The sequence below is a fragment of the Xenopus tropicalis genome, chromosome 6 (assembly GCF_000004195.4).
Source record: "Xenopus tropicalis strain Nigerian chromosome 6, UCB_Xtro_10.0, whole genome shotgun sequence".
In the NCBI taxonomy this organism is placed as follows: domain Eukaryota; kingdom Metazoa; phylum Chordata; class Amphibia; order Anura; family Pipidae; genus Xenopus; species Xenopus tropicalis.
The window spans coordinates 13,359,026-13,386,118 of NC_030682.2; the positions used below are offsets into that span (position 1 = coordinate 13,359,026).

At 46.3% G+C, this 27,093-nt stretch overlaps 1 protein-coding gene across 1 annotated transcript in view; it reads right to left on the reverse strand.

The window, feature by feature from the left end:
- Positions 1 to 11,472: 11,472 nt before the first annotated feature.
- The window catches only part of ttc21a (tetratricopeptide repeat domain 21A), a 30,664-nt gene continuing 15,043 nt past the window's right edge, over positions 11,473 to 27,093 (reverse strand). The window contains exons 14-29 of the mRNA XM_002932487.4: positions 26,446 to 26,661; positions 26,023 to 26,261; positions 24,707 to 24,779; positions 24,148 to 24,258; positions 23,069 to 23,207; positions 21,044 to 21,147; positions 20,115 to 20,300; positions 19,317 to 19,427; positions 17,781 to 17,862; positions 16,613 to 16,763; positions 14,474 to 14,635; positions 14,195 to 14,390; positions 13,326 to 13,550; positions 12,245 to 12,365; positions 12,017 to 12,084; positions 11,473 to 11,932 (exon numbers count right to left, since the gene is read on the reverse strand). Of these exons, the coding sequence (XP_002932533.2) occupies positions 11,855 to 11,932; positions 12,017 to 12,084; positions 12,245 to 12,365; positions 13,326 to 13,550; positions 14,195 to 14,390; positions 14,474 to 14,635; positions 16,613 to 16,763; positions 17,781 to 17,862; positions 19,317 to 19,427; positions 20,115 to 20,300; positions 21,044 to 21,147; positions 23,069 to 23,207; positions 24,148 to 24,258; positions 24,707 to 24,779; positions 26,023 to 26,261; positions 26,446 to 26,661 (2,262 nt within the window). The 3' untranslated portion in view covers positions 11,473 to 11,854. The remainder of the gene's footprint in view (positions 11,933 to 12,016; positions 12,085 to 12,244; positions 12,366 to 13,325; positions 13,551 to 14,194; positions 14,391 to 14,473; positions 14,636 to 16,612; positions 16,764 to 17,780; positions 17,863 to 19,316; positions 19,428 to 20,114; positions 20,301 to 21,043; positions 21,148 to 23,068; positions 23,208 to 24,147; positions 24,259 to 24,706; positions 24,780 to 26,022; positions 26,262 to 26,445; positions 26,662 to 27,093) is intronic.

The following is a 27,093-nucleotide window of genomic DNA, read 5'->3' on the forward strand; positions in this document are numbered from 1 at the left end:
CCCCATTCTCCCCATTCCCCCACATTTCTCCCCATTCCCCCCATTCTCCCCATTCCCCCACATTTCTCCCCATTCCCCCCATTCTCCCCATCCCCCCCATTTCTCCCCATTCCCCCCATTCTCCCCATTCTCCCCAACCCCCCATTTCTCCCCATTCTCCCCATTCCCCCTATTCTCCCCATTCCCCCCATTCTCCCCATTCCCCCACTTCTCCCCATTCCCCCCATTCCTCCCATTCCCCCCATTCCCCCCATTCCTCCCATTCCCCCCATTCCTCCCATTCCCCACATTTCTCCCCATTCCCCCCATTCCTCCCATTCCCCCCATTCCTCCCATTCCCCCCATTCCTTCCATTCCCCCCATTCCTCCCATTCCCCACATTTCTCCCCATTCCCCCCATTCTCCCCATTCCCCCCATTCTCCCCACCCCCCCATTTCTCCACATTCTCCCCATTCCCCCTATTCTCCCCATTCCCCCCAATTCTCCCCATTTCCCCACTTCTCCCCATTCCCCCCATTCCTCCCATTCCCCCCATTCCCCCCATTCCTCCCATTCCCCCCCCACTTCACCCCACTTCACCCCATTCCTCCCATTCCCCCCCATTCCCCCCCATTCTGCCAACCTTGGGGTACTCTTTATGGGCTGTGGGAATGTGCAGCAATTCCCTGAGATGTGCCTGGGGGTCCATAACTGGCGCTAGTGTGGGGTACCCCCCTCCTCCTGCCGGTGCCTTAGGTGGGAATTAGTTAGCACAATGATAGTTACATGGTGTTCCCGCTGCACACAATGAGTTAATGATGGGCCCCGGGGGTGGGATACTGGGTGCTGCCCTATGGGGCCCTTACACTGTTCCACACAGGGGCCCTTGACTGAATATCTCCACCCACAGCTGCGACATGTTATCGCCATGGCAGCAGCATGTGTGCAATGTATCAAATAACCCCCCGAAAGTGAATATATATATTCAAGGCCAAAATGTAATGAGAAAATCTTGTTTCATGGCTTCAGCGCTGCCCCTTCCATAGACCCCAATACTAATGGGAGTAAATAGAGACAACTCCGCTCCTCACAGACCCCAACCCAGGATTATCCGCCAGAAACCAAATACCCCCCCAGATAGACTTGCTGGGGAATAAAGGCAAATAGTATTTTGTCTCAGAGGTCAGTCGCTATAGAAACACATTCTATTTGCTGATCTTGTTACCCTGGCAAAAAAAAAAATGTTTGGAAAATGTCCAAGTTTTTCCTCTTTTTTTTCCCCGACACACCCAGAATTCTGCTTTAAGAACTGACATCATTCTATAAAGACATGAAGTTTGGGGGGGGGGGGGGGGGGGGTCAGTAAGTAGGAGCAGATGTGCCTCAGTGCTAAGCCCTGGCGCTCTCACTACATTATACGCAGGGACACAGGGCGCTTCCTGGAAACCCAAAGCTGATTTGACTAAAAAGAGAGTAGGAAGGTGCAATAGGCAGAGCCGGGAGTAACTGTAGGTCAGCAGCCTAACTGTGTGGCATCAGCACCCTCTGCTGGCCATAGCTGGTTATTACTGTGTCAGAACTGGAACTTAATAGCTGAACATCAGCACCCTCTGCTGGCCATAGCTGGTTATTACTGTATTAGAACTGGAATGTAAAGCTGAACATCAGCGCCCTCTGCTGGCCATAGCTGGTTATTACTGTATTAGAACTGGAATGTAAAGCTAAACATCAGCGCCCTCTGCTGGCCATAGCTGGTTATTACTGTATTAGAACTGGAATGTAAAGCAGAACATCACCCCCCTCTGCTGGCCATAGCTGGTTATTACTGTATTAGAACTGGAGTGTAAAGCTGGACATCAGCTCCCTCTGCTGGCCATAGCTGGTTATTACTGCATTAGAACTGGAATGTAAAGCAGAACATCACCCCCCTCTGCTGGCCATAGATGGTTATTACTGTATTAGAACTGGAATGTAAAGCTGAACATCAGCGCCCTCTGCTGGCCATAGCTGGTTATTACTGCATTAGAACTGGAATGTAAAGCAGAACATCACCCCCCTCTGCTGGCCATAGCTGGTTATTACTGTATTAGAACTGGAATGTAAAGCTGAACATCAGCGCCCTCTGCTGGCCATAGCTGGTTATTACTGTATTAGAACTGGAGTGTAAAGCTGAACATCAGCGCCCTCTGCTGGCCATAGCTGGTTATTACTGCAATAGAACTGGTGCTTAAAGCAGAACATCAGCTCCCTCTGCTGGCCATAGCTGGTTATTACTGCATTAGAACTGGAGATAAAAGCTGGCCATAGCTGGTTATTGCTGCATTAGAACTGGAATGTAAAGCTGAACATCAGCACCCTCTGCTGGCCATAGCTGGTTATTACTGCATTAGAACTGGTACTTAATAGCTGAACACCAGCTCCCTCTGCTGGCCATAGCTGGTTATTACTGCATTAGAACTGGAGATAAAAGCTGAACATCAGCACCCTCTGCTGGCCATAGCTGGTTATTGCTGCATTAGAACTGGAATGTAAAGCTGAACATCAGCACCCTCTGCTGGCCATAGCTGGTTATTACTGCATTAGAACTGGTACTTAATAGCTGAACATCAGCGCCCTCTGCTGGCCATAGCTGGTTATTACTGCATTAGAACTGGTACTTAATAGCCAAACATCAGCACCCTCTGCTGGCCATAGCTGGTTATTACTGCATTAGAACTGGGGCTTAAAGCAGAACATCAGCACCCTCTGCTGGCCATAGCTGGTTATTACTGTATTAGAACTGGAATGTAAAGCAGAACATCACCCCCCTCTGCTGGCCATAGCTGGTTATTACTGTATTAGAACTGGAATGTAAAGCTGAACATCAGCGCCCTCTGCTGGCCATAGCTGGTTATTACTGTATTAGAACTGGAGTGTAAAGCTGAACATCAGCGCCCTCTGCTGGCCATAGCTGGTTATTACTGCAATAGAACTGGTGCTTAAAGCAGAACATCAGCTCCCTCTGCTGGCCATAGCTGGTTATTACTGCATTAGAACTGGAGATAAAAGCTGGCCATAGCTGGTTATTGCTGCATTAGAACTGGAATGTAAAGCTGAACATCAGCACCCTCTGCTGGCCATAGCTGGTTATTACTGCATTAGAACTGGTACTTAATAGCTGAACACCAGCTCCCTCTGCTGGCCATAGCTGGTTATTACTGCATTAGAACTGGAGATAAAAGCTGAACATCAGCACCCTCTGCTGGCCATAGCTGGTTATTGCTGCATTAGAACTGGAATGTAAAGCTGAACATCAGCACCCTCTGCTGGCCATAGCTGGTTATTACTGCATTAGAACTGGTACTTAATAGCTGAACATCAGCGCCCTCTGCTGGCCATAGCTGGTTATTACTGCATTAGAACTGGTACTTAATAGCCAAACATCAGCACCCTCTGCTGGCCATAGCTGGTTATTACTGCATTAGAACTGGGGCTTAAAGCAGAACATCAGCACCCTCTGCTGGCCATAGCTGGTTATTACTGCATTAGAACTGGAATGTAAAGCAGAACATCACCCCCCTCTGCTGGCCATAGCTGGTTATTACTGTATTAGAACTGGAATGTAAAGCTGAACATCAGCGCCCTCTGCTGGCCATAGCTGGTTATTACTGTATTAGAACTGGAGTGTAAAGCTGAACATCAGCGCCCTCTGCTGGCCATAGCTGGTTATTACTGCAATAGAACTGGTGCTTAAAGCAGAACATCAGCTCCCTCTGCTGGCCATAGCTGGTTATTACTGCATTAGAACTGGAGATAAAAGCTGAACATCAGCACCCTCTGCTGGCCATAGCTGGTTATTGCTGCATTAGAACTGGAATGTAAAGCTGAACATCAGCACCCTCTGCTGGCCATAGCTGGTTATTACTGCATTAGAACTGGTACTTAATAGCTGAACATCAGCGCCCTCTGCTGGCCATAGCTGGTTATTACTGCATTAGAACTGGTACTTAATAGCCAAACATCAGCACCCTCTGCTGGCCATAGCTGGTTATTACTGCATTAGAACTGGGGCTTAAAGCAGAACATCAGCACCCTCTGCTGGCCATAGCTGGTTATTACTGCATTAGAACTGGAATGTAAAGCAGAACATCACCCCCCTCTGCTGGCCATAGCTGGTTATTACTGTATTAGAACTGGAATGTAAAGCTGAACATCAGCGCCCTCTGCTGGCCATAGCTGGTTATTACTGTATTAGAACTGGAGTGTAAAGCTGAACATCAGCGCCCTCTGCTGGCCATAGCTGGTTATTACTGCAATAGAACTGGTGCTTAAAGCAGAACATCAGCTCCCTCTGCTGGCCATAGCTGGTTATTGCTGCATTAGAACTGGAATGTAAAGCTGAACATCAGCACCCTCTGCTGGCCATAGCTGGTTATTACTGCATTAGAACTGGTACTTAATAGCTGAACACCAGCTCCCTCTGCTGGCCATAGCTGGTTATTACTGCATTAGAACTGGAGATAAAAGCTGAACATCAGCACCCTCTGCTGGCCATAGCTGGTTATTGCTGCATTAGAACTGGAATGTAAAGCTGAACATCAGCACCCTCTGCTGGCCATAGCTGGTTATTACTGCATTAGAACTGGTACTTAATAGCTGAACATCAGCGCCCTCTGCTGGCCATAGCTGGTTATTACTGCATTAGAACTGGTACTTAATAGCCAAACATCAGCACCCTCTGCTGGCCATAGCTGGTTATTACTGCATTAGAACTGGGGCTTAAAGCAGAACATCAGCACCCTCTGCTGGCCATAGCTGGTTATTACTGCATTAGAACTGGTACTTAATAGCTGAACATCAGCACCCTCTGCTGGCCATAGCTGGTTATAACTGCATTAGAACTGGTACTTAATAGCCAAACATCAGCACCCTCTGCTGGCCATAGCTGGTTATTACTGCATTAGAACTGGGGCTTAAAGCAGAACATCAGCACCCTCTGCTGGCCATAGCTGGTTATTACTGTATTAGAACTGGAATGTAAAGCAGAACATCACCCCCCTCTGCTGGCCATAGCTGGTTATTACTGTATTAGAACTGGAATGTAAAGCTGAACATCAGCGCCCTCTGCTGGCCATAGCTGGTTATTACTGTATTAGAACTGGAGTGTAAAGCTGAACATCAGCGCCCTCTGCTGGCCATAGCTGGTTATTACTGCAATAGAACTGGTGCTTAAAGCAGAACATCAGCTCCCTCTGCTGGCCATAGCTGGTTATTACTGCATTAGAACTGGAGATAAAAGCTGGCCATAGCTGGTTATTGCTGCATTAGAACTGGAATGTAAAGCTGAACATCAGCACCCTCTGCTGGCCATAGCTGGTTATTACTGCATTAGAACTGGTACTTAATAGCTGAACACCAGCTCCCTCTGCTGGCCATAGCTGGTTATTACTGCATTAGAACTGGAGATAAAAGCTGAACATCAGCACCCTCTGCTGGCCATAGCTGGTTATTGCTGCATTAGAACTGGAATGTAAAGCTGAACATCAGCACCCTCTGCTGGCCATAGCTGGTTATTACTGCATTAGAACTGGTACTTAATAGCTGAACATCAGCGCCCTCTGCTGGCCATAGCTGGTTATTACTGCATTAGAACTGGTACTTAATAGCCAAACATCAGCACCCTCTGCTGGCCATAGCTGGTTATTACTGCATTAGAACTGGGGCTTAAAGCAGAACATCAGCACCCTCTGCTGGCCATAGCTGGTTATTACTGCATTAGAACTGGTACTTAATAGCTGAACATCAGCATCCTCTGCTGGCCATAGCTGGTTATAACTGCATTAGAACTGGTACTTAATAGCCAAACATCAGCACCCTCTGCTGGCCATAGCTGGTTATTACTGCATTAGAACTGGGGCTTAAAGCAGAACATCAGCACCCTCTGCTGGCCATAGCTGGTTATTACTGTATTAGAACTGGAATGTAAAGCAGAACATCACCCCCCTCTGCTGGCCATAGCTGGTTATTACTGTATTAGAACTGGAATGTAAAGCTGAACATCAGCGCCCTCTGCTGGCCATAGCTGGTTATTACTGTATTAGAACTGGAGTGTAAAGCTGAACATCAGCGCCCTCTGCTGGCCATAGCTGGTTATTACTGCAATAGAACTGGTGCTTAAAGCAGAACATCAGCTCCCTCTGCTGGCCATAGCTGGTTATTACTGCATTAGAACTGGAGATAAAAGCTGGCCATAGCTGGTTATTGCTGCATTAGAACTGGAATGTAAAGCTGAACATCAGCACCCTCTGCTGGCCATAGCTGGTTATTACTGCATTAGAACTGGTACTTAATAGCTGAACACCAGCTCCCTCTGCTGGCCATAGCTGGTTATTACTGCATTAGAACTGGAGATAAAAGCTGAACATCAGCACCCTCTGCTGGCCATAGCTGGTTATTGCTGCATTAGAACTGGAATGTAAAGCTGAACATCAGCACCCTCTGCTGGCCATAGCTGGTTATTACTGCATTAGAACTGGTACTTAATAGCTGAACATCAGCGCCCTCTGCTGGCCATAGCTGGTTATTACTGCATTAGAACTGGTACTTAATAGCCAAACATCAGCACCCTCTGCTGGCCATAGCTGGTTATTACTGCATTAGAACTGGGGCTTAAAGCAGAACATCAGCACCCTCTGCTGGCCATAGCTGGTTATTACTGCATTAGAACTGGTACTTAATAGCTGAACATCAGCGCCCTCTGCTGGCCATAGCTGGTTATTACTGTATTAGAACTGGTACTTAATAGCCAAACATCAGCACCCTCTGCTGGCCATAGCTGGTTATTACTGCATTAGAACTGGGGCTTAAAGCAGAACATCAGCACCCTCTGCTGGCCATAGCTGGTTATTACTGCATTAGAACTGGTACTTAATAGCCAAACATCAGCACCCTCTGCTGGCCATAGCTGGTTATTACTGCATTAGAACTGGGGCTTAAAGCAGAACATCAGCACCCTCTGCTGGCCATAGCTGGTTATTACTGCATTAGAACTGGTACTTAATAGCTGAACATCAGCGCCCTCTGCTGGCCATAGCTGGTTATTACTGTATTAGAACTGGTACTTAATAGCTGAACATCAGCACCCTCTGCTGGCCATAGCTGGTTATTACTGCATTAGAACTGGTACTTAATAGCCAAACATCAGCACCCTCTGCTGGCCATAGCTGGTTATTACTGCATTAAAACTGGTACTTAATAGCTGAACATTAGCACCCTCTGCTGGCCATAGCTGGTTATTACTGCATTAGAACTAGGGCTTAAAGTTGAACATCAGCACCCTCTGCTGGCCATAGCTGGTTATTACTGCATTAGAACTGGAGAATAATAGCTGAAAATCAGCACCCTCTGTTGCCCATAGCTGGTTATTACTGCATTAGAACTGGAGCTTAGTAGCTGAACCCTTAACACCCTCTGCTGGCCATAGATGGTTATTGCTGCATTTTAAGAAAACACTATTATTATAATTAATTTCTATTGCACTGACATATTTCGCTGTAATTTAATCAGTCTTTGCCCCAGTGGAGCACATTGCCCCTACAGAGCTCAGGTCACAGCATGGGCTGACAGAGTCAATGGCAGGAGAAAGCATAACATAGTAACATAGTAAGTTGGGTTGAAAAAAGACATACGTCCATAAGAGAGTGGTTTAGATACTTCACGTCATTTACAACCAAGTGCAGTTGCAATGGTGCTAAATTCCCACAATCATTGCACGAAAAATCCCATTCATTAAAGCATAAGAGCCGACAGATCCACTCGGCTCCTGTTCCAAACTGAGTGTGACTCTGGGGGACTCTGGAAAGTCGCACATGCAAAGCAGAGCTTTAGGCAAATCGCCATGGGTTTTTTTTTACCCACAGAGCAGTGTTTTTCCCACAATTCCAGTGTAATTGCAAATTGGCATCTGCTCGAGACCCTCTAGACGCCAGTGTGCGGCACCAATTGACCCAGACTGTTGTGGGAACCTTTGAAGGCGGCAGTAGCTCCAGGGTTGGCCTGTGTCAGTTTGTTTATACAACTCAGGGGAGTTTGGGAGACCATGACAGTCGTTGTGAAGAACTGGAGGGGGATTCAAAGTGTTTTGCTGCCCCCCCTGCTGAACTGGAAAGCACTCGCATCACCCCCCATTAATTTCTATGGGAGGAGCATAGAGAAGACACTGCACCCCCACCTTTATATTAGTTTTCCTAGATGTAAAAGGCAGCAAAAATGGCACCGCTTGGTTGTTTAATAGTAACTTCATTATCCGTTATTCCTATAGGAATCGCTTGCACTCATGGCTGTGCTTGTGGGTCTGTAACTGCATTATCCAGCACAAGAATATATAGGGGGTGAGTGTATTGTTGCCAGGAACCTTAGCTGGAAACTATGCAGCAGCCAATAAGCTTGAGGAGAAACAACAATGTGGCACTAGCGCCCTCTACTGTCAGTGTTATATAATGCTCAGTATAATCAGGTTGGTATAACATTGGTTACTACAGAGCCTGTTCATAGATTTGCAGGTTGATCAAAAAGCTACGGGACCCACAGGTATATCCGCAGATCGGATGGGTTTGGATTAAAATTTGGGTGACTATTGTGGGTTGGGTGTGGGTCAGTCTGGGAAGTAAACTCCTCCTCCGCTCCCTAAGGTTCCCTCTGTTTGAGTCGTACGGAGAAGGCAGCGGTTTGGGTCCTACTGGGGCAATAGTGTGCGGGTTGGTTTTCCTCAGCTGCATGTCACTAGCTGTTCAGGGTTAAACACAAAGGGATATTATTTTCTGTGGCTGAACCAAATATAGTGACAAATAGTAATTTAGCACATGTTATCATGGGCGCCACCGCTTGATGCCTGGCATTTGAATTAGCCCTTACCATTAGTCACTGAGCATTTCTATCCTGATGATATTCTGGGTACAGAGGGTTTGTGTAAGGGATCAGCGACTGGCTGAGCATGCTGGGAAAGCCCCAGGGTAGGGCGCTATTGGTATGAAGACCATGGCAGGACTGTACCATTGGGAATTGCAGTGTCTGACTCCCCATATATAAAGCCCAGAGTCAGTCAGTGCCTGCACATTCCCTGCTTGTGTTGCATCGGTAACAATAAGGTTAATCCCGTGTTATTAATGAGACAGATGGAGCTCATTCCCCCTACAGGCATTCTGTGTGCAGTTTAACCAACTGGTATTTGTCATAATTAGATCTGTCTGGCACAGAATAATTGGATACCAGGGGATGTAACTGCTATGGTGCTTTCTAGGAGGCCCACTAAACCCCCCCACAATGAGCAATATTAGATGAACTCTGCCCAGACAGGGGGGAAGGTGAGGTGCAAATGTAACTCATAGGCGACTGTACAGAGGTGGGTCCCAAACTGAGGGGTGACCGGGAGCCTACAGGCCACTTAGCAGGGGAGTAACTATAGGGGAAGCAAACTTTCTCTATTGATGGAGGGCAGCAGGAAGGGAGCGCAGCAGATAGGGTGGGAGGGAGTGCAGCGCAGAGGGCGGGAGGGAGCAGAGCAGAAAGGATGAGAGGGAGGGAACAGAGCGGAAAGGGCAGAAGGGAGGGAGCAGAGCGGAAAAGATGAGAGGAAGGGAGGGAGCAGAGCGGAAAGGGCAGAAGGGAGCGCAGAGGAGAACGCAGGAGGGAGGGAGCAGAGCGGAAAGGGCAGGAGGGAGGGAGCAGAGTTGAAAGGGCAGGAGGGAGCGCAGAGGAGAACGCAGGAGGGAGGAAGCAGAGCGGAAAGGGCAGGAGGGAGGGAGCAGAGTTGAAAGGGCAGGAGGGAGCGCAGAGGAGAACGCAGGAGGGAGGGAGCAGAGCGGAAAGGGCAGGAGGGAGGGAGCGCAGAGAAGAGTGCAGGAGGGAGGGAGCAGAGCGGAAAGGGCAGGAGGGAGGGAGCAGAGCGGAAAGGGCACGAGGGAGGGAGCAGAGTGGAAAGGGCAGGAGGGAGCGCAGAGGAGAACGCAGGAGGGAGGGAGCAGAGCGGAAAGGGCAGGAGGGAGGGAGCGCAGAGAAGATTGCAGGAGGGAGGGAGCAGAGCGGAGAGGGAGCACAGAGGAGAGCGCAGGAGGGAGGAAGCAGAGCAGAAAGGGCAGGAGGGAGGGAGCAGAGTGGAAAGGGCAGGAGGGAGCACAGAGGAGAGCGAAGGAGGGAGGGAGCAGAGCGGAAAGGGCAGGAGGGAGGGAGCGCAGAGAAGAGTGCAGGAGGGAGGGAGCAGAGCGGAGAGGGTGGGAGGGAGCACAGAGGAGAGCGCAGGAGGGAGGGAGCAGAGCGGAAAGGGCAGGAGGGAGGGAGCAGAGCGGAAAGGGCAGGAGGGAGGGAGCGCAGAGAAGAGTGCAGGAGGGAGGGAGCAGAGCGGAGATGGTGGGAGGGAGGGAGCGCAGAGAAGAGTGCAGGAGGGATGGAGCAGAGCGGAGAGGGTGGGAGGGAGCACAGAGGAGAGCGCAGGAGGGAGGAAGCACAGCGGAAAGGGCAGGAGGGAGGGAGCAGAGTGGAAAGGGCAGGAGGGAGCGCAGAGGAGAGCGCAGGAGGGAGGGAGCAGAGCGGAAAGGGCAGGAGGGAGGGAGCGCAGAGAAGAGTGCAGGAGGGAGGGAGCAGAGCGGAGAGGGTGGGAGGGAGCACAGAGGAGAGCGCAGGAGGGAGGGAGCAGAGCGGAAAGGGCAGGAGGGAGGGAGCAGAGCGGAAAGGGCAGGAGGGAGGGAGCGCAGAGAAGAGTGCAGGAGGGAGGGAGCAGAGCGGAGATGGTGGGAGGGAGCGCAGAGAAGAGTGCAGGAGGGATGGAGCAGAGCGGAGAGGGTGGGAGGGAGCACAGAGGAGAGCGCAGGAGGGAGGAAGCACAGCGGAAAGGGCAGGAGGGAGGGAGCAGAGTGGAAAGGGCAGGAGGGAGCGCAGAGGAGAGCGCAGGAGGGAGGGAGCAGAGCGGAGAGGGTGGGTGGGAGCGCAGAGGAGAGGGAGCGCAGTAGAGAGGGAGGGGAACGGAGAGGGCAGTGGAGGGAAGGGATGGCAGGCAGCGGAGATGGAGAGACTGGGGGCAGGGGAGAGGGAGGGAGGGGAGACAGGCAGAGGAAAGGGAGGGCAGCGGATAGAGGTTGGGCAGAGGAGAGGGAGGGCAGCGGATAGAGGATGGCAGAGGAGAGGGAGGGCAGTGGATAGAGGTTGGGCAGGGGAGAGGGTGAGGGGGCAGCCAGTAATATTTGAAGTAACACCCCCCAAATGAGAATTGGGGGAAATAACAAGTTGTTTGAAGGCTCAGCTTGAAGGACAAATACAGGGAGATTCGTGGTAACTAAAATTCAAGGGGTCAGTTTACTAAATACAAGTAGCCCTGTAGCTGCTGAATGGAGGACAGATATATAAATACAGCACTGTGTGGGGTTCAGTACTGCTTTATACCTGAGGTACAGGGCCCCCTATTAAACTTGCATTATTGGAGAGATGCCCCACCCCAGGCCCATCATACAGACATAGGCAACTTTATATAAAATCTCTTTATTGGACTTTAAATGACATTGAATATACATACATGTGTTTGGGTTATGTAATAAAAAGCACTACATTTGCCAAGGAGCAGTAACCCATAGCAACCATTCAGCAGGTCACCTGGTTAAAAGCAGACATCTTATTGGTTGCTATGGGTTACTGCTCCTGGGCAAACTTAGTGCCTTTTATTACATATGGGGGATAGATTTCTGCATATAAAAATATGAATTCATTAAATAGTTCATTTTGGGTTTTCATTGGCTGTTTCCGTGGAAATCATGGGCGGGGAGTTGAGACCCTTTTTGGCAACAAAAATATAAAAATAAATCTTTTTCCAACATGTGCTGGACACAAGGTGCCAGGCTTCTGCCCAAACTACGGCCTAAGGGAAGTCTGGGCCTTGGCCAGTATCTCTCTCTGGATCTTGGGGTAGGTGGGATGGGCTGTCAGAACCTGCAGCAGCAAAACATACAGAACGGGTCAGTCACACCCACAGCAGCGATGGGGGAACCCTGTGCCCTGCGCCTACGCACTCACCTTGTGGCAGATATCAATGGCGTCCACATATTTCTTATCTTTTAAATAATTAAAGGCGAGCCTGAAGCCTGGGGGGGACACAAACATGCAATTAGGTAACGAGGAGACCTGTTTAATTAACCCAAGTGAATGGAACACTGGGGAAATGCCTAAAAGCCCAGTGGAACCAGGTTGCACCACCACAGGGGGGCAGACTGCTCTACGCGCACAGAGGGAGGAGCTACTCACCTACTGCTGGGTTGGATTGGTTGCTGTAATCCCATGCAAGCTTGTAATTGGCCGCAGCGTCCTTGTACGACTGCTCGTTCTCCATAATGAATCCCAGGTATTCGTAGGCTTTATAGCAAGACTGAAATCATCACAAAGCAATATAAGTATATCCGTATATATAGGAAAAAGCAACCACAGAAACTGGATCCAATAGCTGCCCCCCCGGGAGTTGGATGGTATTAATTTGGAAACCACATTTGGACTTCCATCCAACAAAGCATACAGGCAGCTTAAAGAGGATTTATTGTGAAAACAAAAATGTAATAAATATAAACAGTTTCGAGACAGACCCCCTTCCTTTTGGTGAATCAGACTCTAGTTTGTGTGTGTCATGGGGCCACTACATTGTGAGATCCACTGGGGGAAGAATAATAAGCAACTGTCCGTAAAGTCTGTCGTGCTATACATATAATGGCGCTGTGACTCCCAGCATCCAGTTACCCCATGACAGACAGCACTGTGACTCCCAGCATCCAGTTACCCCATGACATCACACAGCACTGTGACTCGCAGCATCCAGTTACCCCATGACATCACACAGCACTGTGACTCCCAGCATCCAGTTACCCCATGACATCACACAGCACTGTGACTCGCAGCATCCAGTTACCCCATGACATCACACAGCACTGTGACTCGCAGCATCCAGTTACCCCATGACATCACACAGCACTGTGACTCCCAGCATCCAGTTACCCCATGACAGACAGCACTATGACTACCAGCATCCAGTTACCCCATGACATCACAGCACTGTGACTCCCAGCATCCAGTTACCCCATGACACCACACAGCACTGTGACTCCCAGCATCCAGTTACCCCATGACATCACACAGCACTGTGACTCCCAGCATCCAGTTACCCCATGACAGACAGCACTGTGACTCCCAGCATCCAGTTACCCCATGACAGACAGCACTGTGACTCCCAGCATCCAGTTACCCCATGACAGACAGCACTGTGACTCCCAGCATCCAGTTACCCCATGACATCACACAGCACTGTGACTCCCAGCATCCAGTTACCTTTCCCCCCTACCTTGTTGTACAGCAGGCAACGCTTGAGTAACTCTGTTGCGATATCATATTTCCCCGACTTGATGTATACGTCTGCAAGGAGCAGCCAGCTCTTCTCAAGGTCTTCTGCGTCCGCCAAGGACCAGTTCACCTTTGCCAGTCGCTTGAGCTGGTTCCTGGCTCGGGGGGTTTGCCTCAGAATCATGAGGGCCTGGGCTACAGCCAAGATGGCAGCCACATTATCCTTCTGCAAAGGGGCACAAAGAGATGGGCAGGTTTGCTCTAATGAGAGATACAATTAGCCATTCCTAAGTATTGTCATTGCAAATACAGTTATTGTGTTTATTCAGTGCACTGATGGATTCGTGTTTATACTGTAGGCAGGTGGATAGGCATCACTGTACAACACACCTCGCTAATGGTGGTTCACCTTATAAATAAATAATAAATATATATATATATATATGAACTCTTAGTATAATGTCAAGAGTGATATTCTGAGCTGATTTCCAATTGGCTATTATGGAATTATTATGGTTATGTAGCTATTTATTCAGTGGCTCTTTTACAATTGCAGAAGCTATCTGGTTGCTAGGTTTTAAATTATCCTAGCAACCAGGCATTGATTCGAATAAGAGAATGGAACATTCACAGGAGAGGGCCTGAATACAAAGATGAGTAATAAAAAGTAACAATATCTATACAATTGTAGTCTTACAGAGCATTTTGTTTTCTAGGTCTTGGGGTCAGTGACCCCCATTTTATATCTGGAGGCAGAAGAAGGAGGAAAATAATTCAAAAACTATAAAAAATAAAAAATGTCAAATTTGCTTAGAATAGGCCATTGTGTGTCTGTAAACCCCGCGGCCAGAGCCAGGCGGCAGTGAGTACCTCAGCAGTGGCCATTTCTGTGAGTGCACTCAGTGCCACTTCCACTGTCGCCGTATCTCTCGTGGCCATCAGGCAGTGGTTCTGTAACAGCGCCAACTGGTTCCGACCGTTCAGGGTTCGCGGATGGAACTCTTTCAGCAGCTTCTCAGCTGTCCGGACACCCAGCATCTCAGACTCCCGCCTGTCTCCTACGAGACTACAGGAAATGGAAGGGAATGAGATCTAATATTACGGCGTATAACTAAGTGTAATGATGTAATGGATATTATCCTCAATTACCTGTCATCCCCATCCAGGCCCTCAAACACTTCGCCCCCAACTATCTCATTATCAGGATTGAGACAGATCTGGATCATACTGGTGACGGCACTCTGGCCCCATTCACTGTCCTTTCGGGCCTTATTAAAATACATCAGGGCATCATTAGGCTGCCCTAGGTACCTGATAGAGAGAAAAAAGAAAGGGTAAGTTAACCCTAGTGCATAAAATGTGCTATTTGAGGGGGTACAGATGTCTACTGAGTAGAGCTGGGCGGTATGACCAAAAATTTATATCACGGTATTTTTCAAAATTATATCGGTATCACGGTATTTGACGGTATATAAATAAAAAATAAATAATAAATATTGGTGGCCCCCCCCAACTCCAACCCCCCCCACAACCCCCCCCACAACCCCAACTCCCCCCCCACAACCCCCCCAACCACAACCCCGACCCCCCACAACCCCAACACCCCCCCCACAACTCCAACCCCCCCACAACCCCAACCCCCCCCAACCCCAACACCCCCCCCACACCCCCGCCACAACCCCAACACCCCCCCCCACAACTCCAACCACAACCCCCCCACAACTCCAACCACAACCCCCCCACAACTCCAACCACAACCCCCCAGCAGAACTTACCCAACTTGTGGTTCCTCCAGCGATGCGTCCTAGCGACGTCGCGTGCGCGCTGACGTCACATGTGCACGGGCGCAACCCGGATATAATTGAAGAAAAATAGCAGGAGGCGCGCATACCGGTGTAGCGGTATGTTTAAAAACCATATGGTTTTTTTTTTAAAAACCGGTATACCGGTTAAACCGGTGTACCGCCCAGCACTACTACTGAGCCAATGTTTGTTCATCTCTCCCCCCACTTACCCCATAACAAGCTTACAGACACAATAAACATGGGCCACTGTATCAGCCAAACGCCCAACAATGCACGGGACCACTCAGCCGCTGCTTGGGACCCCAAAGTAGGGAAACCTCAGCTACAGAGATTGGTTGTACTCAACCTTGCCACATGCTTATGGGGTGGTTCACCTTTAAGTTATAGAATGGTCCATTCTAAGAAACTTTTCAATTGGTCTTCATTATTATTATTATTTTAGTTTTTTAATTATTTGCTTTCTTCTTCCAACTCTTTCCAGCTTTCAAATGGGGATCACTGACCCCGAGGCTACAGTTTTATTGTTATTGTTACTTTTTATACCGTAGGTCCTGTCCTGTTCATATACCATCCTGACGAAGGAAGGGTGTATCCCCCCGAAACATTGATCAGGGTGGTCATAATAAATGGGGTAAGCTCCCCGACTGCATATGTTTGTGTGTGCGGCTCCGTTACAGAAACAGTTCGATAAGGATAAGGACCTGCCAGTCCTGCGGAAGGCTTGCACCACTATTGTAGGGAGCATAGCAGCGACAGGTGTGCGGCTTTGACACGTGTGTGTGTTCATATACCAGTCTTTCATTCAAACCACTCCCTGGTTGCTAAGGTAATTTGGTTCCTAGTAACCAGACAGCTGCTGAAACTCCAAAATGCAGAGCTGCTGAACAAAAAATGAAATAACTAAAAAACTACAAATAATAAAATAATGAAGACCAATTGCAAATTGTCTCAGAATATTACTCTCTACAGTGATTCCCAACCAGTGGCTCGGGGGCAACATGTTGCTCCCCAACCCCTTGGATGTTGCTCCCAGTGGCCTCAAAGCAGGGGCTTATTTTTGAATTCCTGGCTTGGGGGCAAGTTTTGGTTGCATACAGACCAGTTGTACTGCCAAACAGAGCCTCCTATAGGCTGCCAGACCACATAGGGGCTACCAAATAGCCAATCACAGCTCTTATTTGGCACCCCAGGAACATTTTCATGCTTGAGTTGCTCCCCAATTCTTTTTACATTTGAATGTGGCTCACAGGTAAAAAAGGTTGGGGACCCCTGCTCTACATCATACTAAAAGCTAACTGAAAGGTGGACAATACCTTTAACAGCAAGCAGCGGGTTACAGACCCAGCATCCCATTGATGGGAGTTGTAGTTTATCAACACCCAGGGAGCAACAGATTCTACATTCACACATACAGGGGTAGCTGAAAAACAACAAGGATAAGTGAGGCCCGGCAGCCCCATCTGGAGACCGGCAGGAAACTTACCAGCAGTAAAGCCCCTTGCAGTAATTGAATCCAGGCTCCAGTGCAGTCCGGGAAGAATTAGCTAAAGCCCTTTCAAAGAACGAGGGAGCTTTTGATAGATTACCGCTTCTTCTGAGCAGGTCAATTAATTTACTCAGTACGGTGAAGTTATCTGCAATGAAAAACCACTTAGGAGAAGCAAATCGCAGCAGAGCGAAACCTTCTGCACAGCCGAGGGAAAGGAAAACACTGGGATTTTCTCTTTATTCCGAGATCTGTCCTGAATCTCCGATTCCTTGCTGAGAATAAACCCCAGGGCTTTGATTCCAATTATATACATATATATATATATAAATATGTGAGAGATTCTCTGTACAGCAAGTAATAGCAAGAAGCAAGTGATACCATAAAGTATAAAGATTGCAGTATGAAGGCAGGTTGCTTTACTGATTACCTCTCTTAAAAGGATATGTCCTGATTTTTATGGGGTTCTTTTTATTTCTAAATGACACTGTTACACAGCAAATAATTCCCTCTGCCATTTAAACTTCTATTCTTGAACCAACAAATGTATTTGTAGCTGTAATATTGGTGTGTAGGCGCCATCTCAGTGCATTGTGCCTGAGTCTGAACTTTCAGCCAGCGCTACACATTAGAACTGCTTTCAGCTAACCTATTGTTTCTCCTACTCCCATGTAACTGGAGGAGTCCCAAGCCGGACTTGGATTTCTTACTATTGAGTGCTATTCTGATACCTACTGGGAGCTGCTATCTTGCTCCCTTCCCATTGTTCTGCTGATTGGCTGCTGGGCGGCTGTCTAAGTACAACTAGGGATTTAGGAAATGGTTTGCGCAGTCTGTGCAGCATCCTTTGTGCTGAAATAAAGATCCTACTGTAAAGTGCCGGAGGCAAGGCAGCCCAGTACTCAGTGCTAGCAGAAGGTAAGTGGTACATACAGATCTCCCCGAACCTTGTGCTGAGGGTGCCACACACATATTCACGGGAAGGTGCACAAAAATCTGTGCCTTCAGGCGCAACCCTCTGGGTAGGTTTGCCCAACGGGTGGCATTTCGAAGTTAGTTGCTTCTCTTTTTTGCACTTGGCACCATGCATTGCATTTAATAAATGAGTTCTAATTGCTTCCCTTTGGAAAACACATCTTGCCCAAATACAACTGCCAGTTCTCACCTGGGTTTTCTTCTAGAATCTGATGGAAAAGTTCGATTGATTTTGTGTAATCCTGTTTCCGAAACATCACGTCTGCCATCATCTATCAAAACACCAGATGGAGTAAGTAAGGATTCTGCCTTGGGGCACTGGTACCAGTTGTGCAGTATAGGGATGCACCCAATCCACAATTTTAGGATCCGTCTGAACCTGGAATCCTTTGTGAAAGATTCAGCTGAATACTAAACCGCACGCGAAGCGCGCAATGAAAATTTTTTAACTTCCATGTTTATTTGACAAAAAGTCACATGGTTTTAAGGATTCAGTTCAACCAGAGGCATGGATTCGGCTTAACCTGAATCCTGCTGAAAAAGGCTGAATCTTGGCAGAATCCCAAACCGAATCCTGGATTCAGTGGATACCTAGTGTAGTATAAAGTAGAATGAAAGCCAAGTAGTGAAGTAACAAACCCTGGAGATGCCACCCTCCCAAGCTGCACTAATATGCTCCCTAAAACATCCCTGACTGCCCTATCTGTAGGCAAAAAGCAGAGTAGCACAGCTGGGTTGGTGGACGGCATCTCACACTGTGCAATCGTATCTTGGGAATCTAAGAATGTGCAGGTAAAGCCAGGTTTGGATAGGGCTGAGTGTCGGCTATTTCCTCCAAGAGAACATTAAGAAGTGTAAGATTGCCCCTGCCAACCCTGCTGTGCCACGCTGCTATTGGAGAACAGGTAGGGCAAATGGGGCTGTTTGGAAGAGACCAGTGGTGCTGTTTAGGTGGCAATTCCAGGGCTCAGTACTTAAGTAATGTTATTTGTTCAACTTAGTGATACCCCCAACTCAGGGCATTGTAGGATTTCAGTTAGTTCTTGGGATACAGTCAACATGTCGGCTACTGCTTATCCTTTTTCATGCCCCCCTAGGCTGCCATTACAGTTTCCTAGTCTGGCCCACTAATTGACTTGACTTCCTGGCTAGTCGGCTTGACAAGAATACTCTGCCCAGGGCCAGGATGAGGTATAGAGAAAGCGCCTATTTGCTTTTCTAGATACATGTGAAAGCCCAGTCTGAATGGCTGATACAGAAATGTTTTCACTTAACTGCAACCTTGTTATTAGCACCTAAAAAAGCTTCAGGCAAAAAAAACTAAATAAAAAAATATACCTATTACTATATATTGCTTGCACCAACATGGGTTGCTACTGTAGGTTGCTGGGCTGCTAAGTTACAAAGGCCTATACCAATCATCTCTCAGCCTGGTTCGCTATAATAGAATACGCCCATAGCTTATCCTCCCCTTCATCTGCAAAACGACATGGCAGCTTCTACACAGAATAACTACTGATACAGAAAATAAAACGCCCTGCCTGTCTGTTAGTTCTCTCATACTGACCACATATAAAAACAACTTTGCATTTTGTATATAACATTGCTGCTGGATATGCATTCCCTCACACAGTGTATATCCAGTGCTTGCAATATTACTGTTGCTATGGAAGATCATACATAGAAAGTCAGACAGTAAGGTGAAAAGGGCCCTATGACACGTTACCATAGCTGCTTCCTCTTTCAAGCTGTGATCCTGAAGCAAGTCACTGCATTGGCTCTCACAGGAATCCAAATCGCCCATTATAAGGTAGAGACGGGACAATTCCAGCTTCACCTGCAGAGGCAATAAGGGGCCAAACAGGCTGCCATTATGTGCGGTGACTATACCTGTGTCAGGACTGGATTCCTCACATACAAAGTACTCACATGATGTCTAGTTTGTGTTTTTTACAGTCTTTCCACAAATGTAACATTTATAACTGTCACTTATTATTTTTATGGGGTACTTTTTATTTCTAAATGACACTGTTACACAGCAAATAATTCCCTCTGTCATTTAAACTTTTATTCTTGAACCAACAAATGTATTTGTAGCGGTAATATTGGTGTGTAGGCGCCATCTCAGTGCCTTGTGCCTGAGTCTGAGCTTTCAGCCAGCGCTACACATTAGAACTGCTTTCAGCTAACCTATTGTTTCTCCTACTCCCATGTAACTGGAGGAGTCCCAAGCCGGACTTGGATTTCTTACTATTGAGTGCTATTCTGATACCTACTGGGAGCTGCTATCTTGCTCCTTTCCCATTGTTCTGCTGATAAGGTGCTGGGGGGGGGGGGGGGGGATGATATCACTCCAACTTACAGCTCAGCAGTAAAGTGTGACTGAAGTTTAACAGGTCACATGGTCACATGCCTGTGGCACCCTGGGAAATGAAGAATATGGCTAGCCCCATGGGAAATTTCAAAATTAAATATAAAAGCTGATCCTGCCCAGTATGACAGTGCCACACACACAGACACTCACTTTGCCATCCTGAGAATAAAGCACGGCCTCTTTATAGTACTTCACAGCTTGCTCATAGTCCCTTTCACCCACATAATGTTCTGCCAGTTGCACGCAGATTTCCGAGGCCGCCTGCTTTTGCGCTGGGACCATTTCTGGCTGTTCCATGGGCACCCGTTTCAGAATGCGCTGCTGCCGCTCTAAAGCCTGGAAGAATATATTCTGTGAGGGATGTATCCACATTTATTACAAGAATTTTATTCAATTTGATTGGGAACAAGCAGGGAAAAAATTCAAGGAGTCAGGAAGGAATTTTTGTAATTTTCTATGTTTACCATTTATTTTCTGTAATTAAATGAATGCAACGAATTGGGCAGATTTCCCTATTGTGCCTAGCTATCAAGCAACTCAGTATGATGGGGCTGATAGAACTGAGCAGGGACGCAGTAAATTAAAATTGAAATTGGTCTTCATTTATTCTTTTTAGTTTTTGAGTTATTTGCCTTTCACTTTTACCTTATCCAGCTTTCGAATGGGGGTCGCCGACCCTGGCAGGCACTATTCTCTGTGATCTTACAATTTTATTATTATTGTTACTATTTATTACTTATCTTTTTATTCAGTCGCTCTCCTATTCATATCCCAGTCTCTCATTTAAACCTTGCCTGATTGCTAAGGGATAGAAGACCCTAGCAACCAGATAGCTGCTGGAATTCCAAACTGGAGAGCTGCTGAACAAAATGCTAAATAATGCAAACACTGCAAATAAATAAATTTAAGACCAACTGCAAACTGATTCAAAATATCACTGTCTACATCATACTAAAAAGTTAATAGGTGAACAACCGCTTTATGCTTTTGCTGTTCTGCCCGGCCCTTGACTAACCTGAACAGCAGGGGGTGCTCACGTTACACCTTTATGATACTAGTTGTGTAAAGACATAACTTACCTTGTTCAAAATTTCAGCGGACTCTTCTTTTTTGTAGTTCTGATATGTTTTCCCCAGTAGTGCCAGACATCTGGCATCGGTCACCATGGAGGCCAAGTCACTGACTAAAACAAAACAGAAATTGTAACTGTTCTTGTGCATTTTGGCTCTGTTTGGAAAGACCAAACTATGATAATTTTATATTGTAAAACAGCAGCAAAAATTGATTGGATACTGACCCCCACTGTTTGCGGGTAGGGGCAGGGGCACAGACTGAGGAAAAAACTAAAGATCAGCTCAGTGTGCCATAAGGAATCTAACTGATATAATAATTCAACTTGCTGCACGCTGAAGTGATTGATTCTTGGACTTGAAGTCCCTCTGCTTTTCCAAAGAATCCGTTCGCCACCCACCATGGAAAGCAAATGGACTTAAACCATAAGTAAACCTTTAAAATAAGTAAAATGAGACTGCTATTCTTAACACGTTTGCAATTTATATTCATAATTATTTTTGATAAATCAAAGATTGTAAGGGTAATGTGTACTGTTTTTGTTACAACAGCGCCACCTGCTGGTCTGTTTCTGACTGTGACGTGGTCGAGGAAACTATCAGGAAAAGGAAGAGGGTTGGTCTGATCTTTTTTTGGTTGGGAAAAACACTGGAAACCTCAGATAAATTTTCTCATATCTTTCCTAAACAAACTTCAGACTAGCCCTCTTCTTCCTTCTGACAACTTCTTTGACGTCATGTTTGGAAACAGACCAGCAGGTGGCGCTGTTGTAACAAAATAAATTCATGTAAATGAATGTTAAATTGGTCAGGGTTTACACTGGTAATATATTGAATTTAAAACAACAGCTCCACCTGCTGTTCATTTCTGTGGACTGCACACATTTGATAGAAAATGATGTTATATAGCTGGAGAGGTAGTAAGTTTCTTCTACTAGTGGTGGATATTATGCCCCTAGGGTTCCAATGTCTTATTACCTGTGATCCACATTCAAATGGCAAGTGTTGGGGAGCAACACAAGCATGGAAAAGGTTGCTGGGGTGCCAAATAAAAGCAATATTTGCCTAGTTGGTAGCCCCTATGTGGACTGGCAGCCTATAGAAGACTCCATTTGGCTTTACAATGGGTTTTATGCAACCAAAACTTGCCCCCAACCCAGAAATGCAAAAATAAGCACCTACTGGGAGCAACATCCAAGGGGTTGGTGAGCAACATGATGCCCCCAAGTCACTGGTTGGGGATCACTGGCTTAGGGCAGTGGCAGATGGGGAGATTAATCTCCCCCCAATGCCATCCCACCGGTTAGAATGTAAATTGCCGGTGGGATGGCTTACGCGTCGCTGCGATGTCCTGAAGTCGCCTGAAATTTCCTCTCAAGACAACTTTGGGCGACTTCCGGAAATCGTAGCAACAGTCGGTGGGATGGCATTGGGGGGAGATTAGTCTCCGCGGCAACAGAGATTTGTTGCGGGGCATCTAATCTCCCCGTCTGTCACTGCCCTTAGGGTGAAGACACACAGAGCTACTTAGTAGGAGCTACTTGTCACAGCTACTAAATGGCAGAGAATAACATGCCATAGACAGTACTGAGAATTGCCTCTGCTAAAACACACATAGAGACAATTATCAGTAATTGTCTATTTTAGTAGCCATGACAAGTAGCTGCTACTAGTAGCTCTGTGTGTCTTCACCCTTAGGCTACTAAAACAGACAATGCTGATCATTTACTGATAACTGTCTCTACATGTTTTTTAGCAGAGGCAATTCTCAGTATTGTCTACGGCAGGGCATTTTCTGAAGTTTAGTAGCTGTGAAAAAGTAGATGCTACTAAGTAGCTTTGAGTGTCTTCACCATTACAAAGTAATAAGATGGAAAAAGAAAGTCTTGTGATGATGAGCTCAACAAAAATTAAATTACTGAGCATAGAAGAGTAATGTGAACAGTAAAGTGCCGCTAAGCTAGCAGCAGCCAAACATCTTGTTGTTTGTGAGCATGAGAATGGCTGCCCTAGAACCCAAGCAAAAATAATTACCCGGCTCGTGTGCCAGCGCCTGTTTCAGAACCGCTTCAGCTTTGTTATATTGCTTCAGTTTAATCAGGAGCTCGGCAAGGTCGCAGCATAGGAAATCCTGCCCGCTGATCTTCTGAGCAGCCTCATAGTAACTGATTGCCTATTGAAGAACGACAGGTCATTGCAAAACTATTCCCCTTCAACCATGGTTTTCTGCTTTATAAATGATAAAATAAATACAAATCTGCCAATAAAACAACAGTATTTGAGATAATGCATCTGTGAAAAGCAAATGGTCCAACAGAAATACATTGAAACTAGTCCCTGGGCATCGATTGCACATTTTTGGGATTTATCAATCTAAAAAAATGATCCAGTATTTATCCAGGTTTTTATATGAAAACCTAAGTTGACACTTCAATCAAGGGATATGCAGGAGATGAGGGTAAAGAATGCCCTTAACCTTTGCTTATAGAAATTCTTTGTTATTAAAGGGGTTGTTCACCTTTAAACTAACGTGATGTAGGCATTGATATTCTAATGCAATTTGCAACTGGTCTTTATTTTTATATGTTTTTTTCAGTTATTTAGCTTTTAGTTCAGCAGCTACACAGTTTGGTAATTTAACAGCTATCTGGTTGCTAGTGTCCTATTTACCCTAGCAAACGGGCAATGGTCCAGACTAGAAAGAATAGTAATAAAAAGTAACAATAGCAATAACTATAGCCTCACAGGGCAGAGAGAGAGAGGCTGCCATGGTCAATGACCCCCATTTGAAAGCTGGAAAGAGCCAGAAGTAACAAATAATTTCAAAACTATAAAACATAAACAATGAAAAACAATTCCAAAGTTGCTAGGAATAGGATATTCTATAACATATTAAAAGATTAACTTAAAGGTAACCCACCCATTTAAACTGCCCATTGGTATCAGGGCTGCCCAAGTGGAGGATGTGGCCCTGTTAGAGATAATGAAGGCCCAGTATGCTTACAATAGCCACAGGACTCTGTTTTACAATAATTTGCCCCTAAACAAGTGAAATCATGGCTAACTGGCCAACAGCATGGAATCCTAATATGGGTTATTCTATATGGGAAAACCTTTTTATACTGATGAGTTTTAATCAGTGCTTGTCCAATTCTGCTAGAAAGCGATGCATCCTGGGGATTCTTGCGCAGTGCTTGATCGTACACCTCCAGGGCCTTCTCTGGCTGGAATTAAACACAAAGGCCATTTTAGTCTTTTGATAATAATACAGGTCTGTACTGGGATTCAATATTGACTCTGGCATTCCAAGTACACAGAGGCCCAAACAGCCCCCCCCCCCCCCCCAGCAGCCAAATAAATAGTGAGTGTCTATGGCATCTTACAGCAGCCCCTCTGGCATTTGTCAGAACCCACAGATTGCCAGTCTGGGCCTGGTCATTCCAAGTACACAGAGGCCCAAACAGCCCCCCCCCAAGCCCAATAAACAGTGAGTGACTATGGCACCTTACAGCAGCCCCTCTGGCATTTGCCTGAACCCACAGATTGCCAGTCTGGGCCTTTAATAATATAATGATTTTCTGATAAATCCTAAGTGCATTTTGTAATACCCTCTGCAAAACAAAGGAGTGTTTGGAGGCAGGTTATTAATAAAGAAACAAGCTCTAGTTCTACCTCCTGAATGTTCATAAGGGCATCTCCTAGGAGTACGCTGGTGTGGGGGCCCGGCAGCTGCTCACAAAGGTCTCTGCAAGAAGCACAAACACAGAAACAGACAATAAATATATGTGTGCGTAGCAATATCCATTTAACTGCTTCCTTTATTAGGCTAGGACTTCATTTTATATAAAACATTCCTGGCGTTGCAATTTGGGGCTGATCTGAAAAGCAGTTTAGATTATTTTGACTTTTTAGCCCATTCTCACTCTCACCCTATGGGTCTCTATGGACAGGACAGCAATTTCATCTGTGTTCAGTGTTTTCAATGTGCTCCTGTGGGTACAGACCCATGGGGAACTAAAATCAACTAAATCCTGCATTGTGGTGGAAAACCCAAAGCTCCACAGTGCATCAAACGTACATAAAATTCCAATGAGTAAGGGAACTTAGATGTAAATCCATTCAGGCTGATGTATTATGGCAGATTTACATCTGGGCAGTAGCCCATAGCAACCACTTAGTAATTAGCTTTGTAGACAGCTGCAGGAAGATCAATGAAAGCAAAAATCTCATTGGTTTCCATAGCTTTTAATTGAATGTGCAGTGAAAAAAGTTTTGGCACATAAACATGGTTTCTTTGAATGGTAGTACAGAATTAATGTACTGTTTTGCCTTAAATCTGCAGCACAAGTGCAAGGGACGTGTTAGTTGTTATACAGTACAGGTGACCAGACAGTGCACCTATGGCTAGAATAAATTAGAAGTCACCGAGATGTCATATACCTATTCTCCCAGAGAATCCCCCCATGGTAGGAACAAGATGGAACAGATGTTGAGCCATTCAAAGCCATACATTTATTTAAAGAGTGATTATATAGTAATTGACTTGTGTTTGTGTCAAGCAAGAAGTAAGAGGTAACAGCATTTTGTGTAGTATTGTTTATCCTGGCTACTGCCTTGCAATGTTCTTAAACTCCTTATAGATTTCATTTCCTCCAAATGGCTTCATTCCCCAAGAAAAGAAGTAAACGTCACAAAAAGGTAATAGTAACAATGCTTAAAATCACTAGGGTATGATTAGATCTAAACTGGGATTCAAAATAGGCCCTGGCATTTCAAGTACACAGGGGCCAAACAGCCCCCCAGCAGCCCAATAAATAGTGAGTGACTATGGCATCTTACAGCAGCCCCTCTGGCATTTGCCAGAACACATACAGATTGCCAGTCTGGGGCCTGGGTATGACTATGCCAAACTGTACTAACAGACAGCCCCTAGGTTGTGCAAGCATGCAAGGAAACAAATAATGAGTAAATGTCCCCTGACGCCTTACCGATAGCATCCGATGTATAACTTCTTATCTTTCCTATTGAAGAGATAAATCTGAGCCATCTTTTGTTTGACTTCGCTGTAATAAGGCTGGCTGGGGGTGATGCCTCTCAACATGTTCAATGCCATTTCCACATCCCCTTTACCAATGGCCATGTCTGCATTAGCCACAACAATTCTGATCTCTTCTGGGGTTCCTCCAAACTCATTGATTGCATCTTGAATTATCTTGGTAGCTTCATGCTAAAAGGAAAAGGCAGAGAATATGTACTGCGTGCATTGGGCCTGAGGAATATCCACATAGCACATCTCCATACACTTATGGTGACTAGATGATGCTAGCTGCATCTGGCTGAGCATAACTGGATTCTTCACCATAGTCTGTAGAAAGCTGCTTCCTTACTGCAATAAGTCAGACATATGTTACCTGCTCTCCATTCAGCCGAAGGAGCTCTGCAAGCTCCAGGTATATAGAGACCTTGTCACTACTGTTCAGAGAGCCCCAAGTTCTTTTCTTAAAGGCACCTCTCTTCATCTCCTGGAGGCTCATGGTCATTTTTAGAGTTTTTATGGCTTCCTGAAGTTCTCCAGTCTTTCTCAGTACTCGTGCTCGAATGAGATGGTAAAGAGGCCGCTCACGAACCTGGTCATGTGAAAAATAAAACCGTTAATATTTCATACTGAATATCAGGGACTAAATAAGTTCCAAGTTTATATATATATATATATATAGAAATCTTCAATAAAAAATCATCATAAAGTCAAATAAACATACACACAAAGACACGGGGACAATGTGCAAACATAAAAATTCAAGTAACAATGAGGAAAAATGGACTCACAATGAGGCAGTAATCCGATGTATACAATAGCTCAACTACACCTCCCTGCATTTGGGGTTAGTGCTGCTGGTTGCAGTAGGAAAAAGTAGCCGGTCGCGCTTGGTGCAGGGCTAGTACGTATATTACAGAGGAAGGACTGAACCCCCCTTATTGTTGGAGCACAGTGAGAACAGCAGAAAATGGATAAGGACCGGTGTTGGGAGCAAACCGTGTATTCGGTGGGCGTGGCCTAA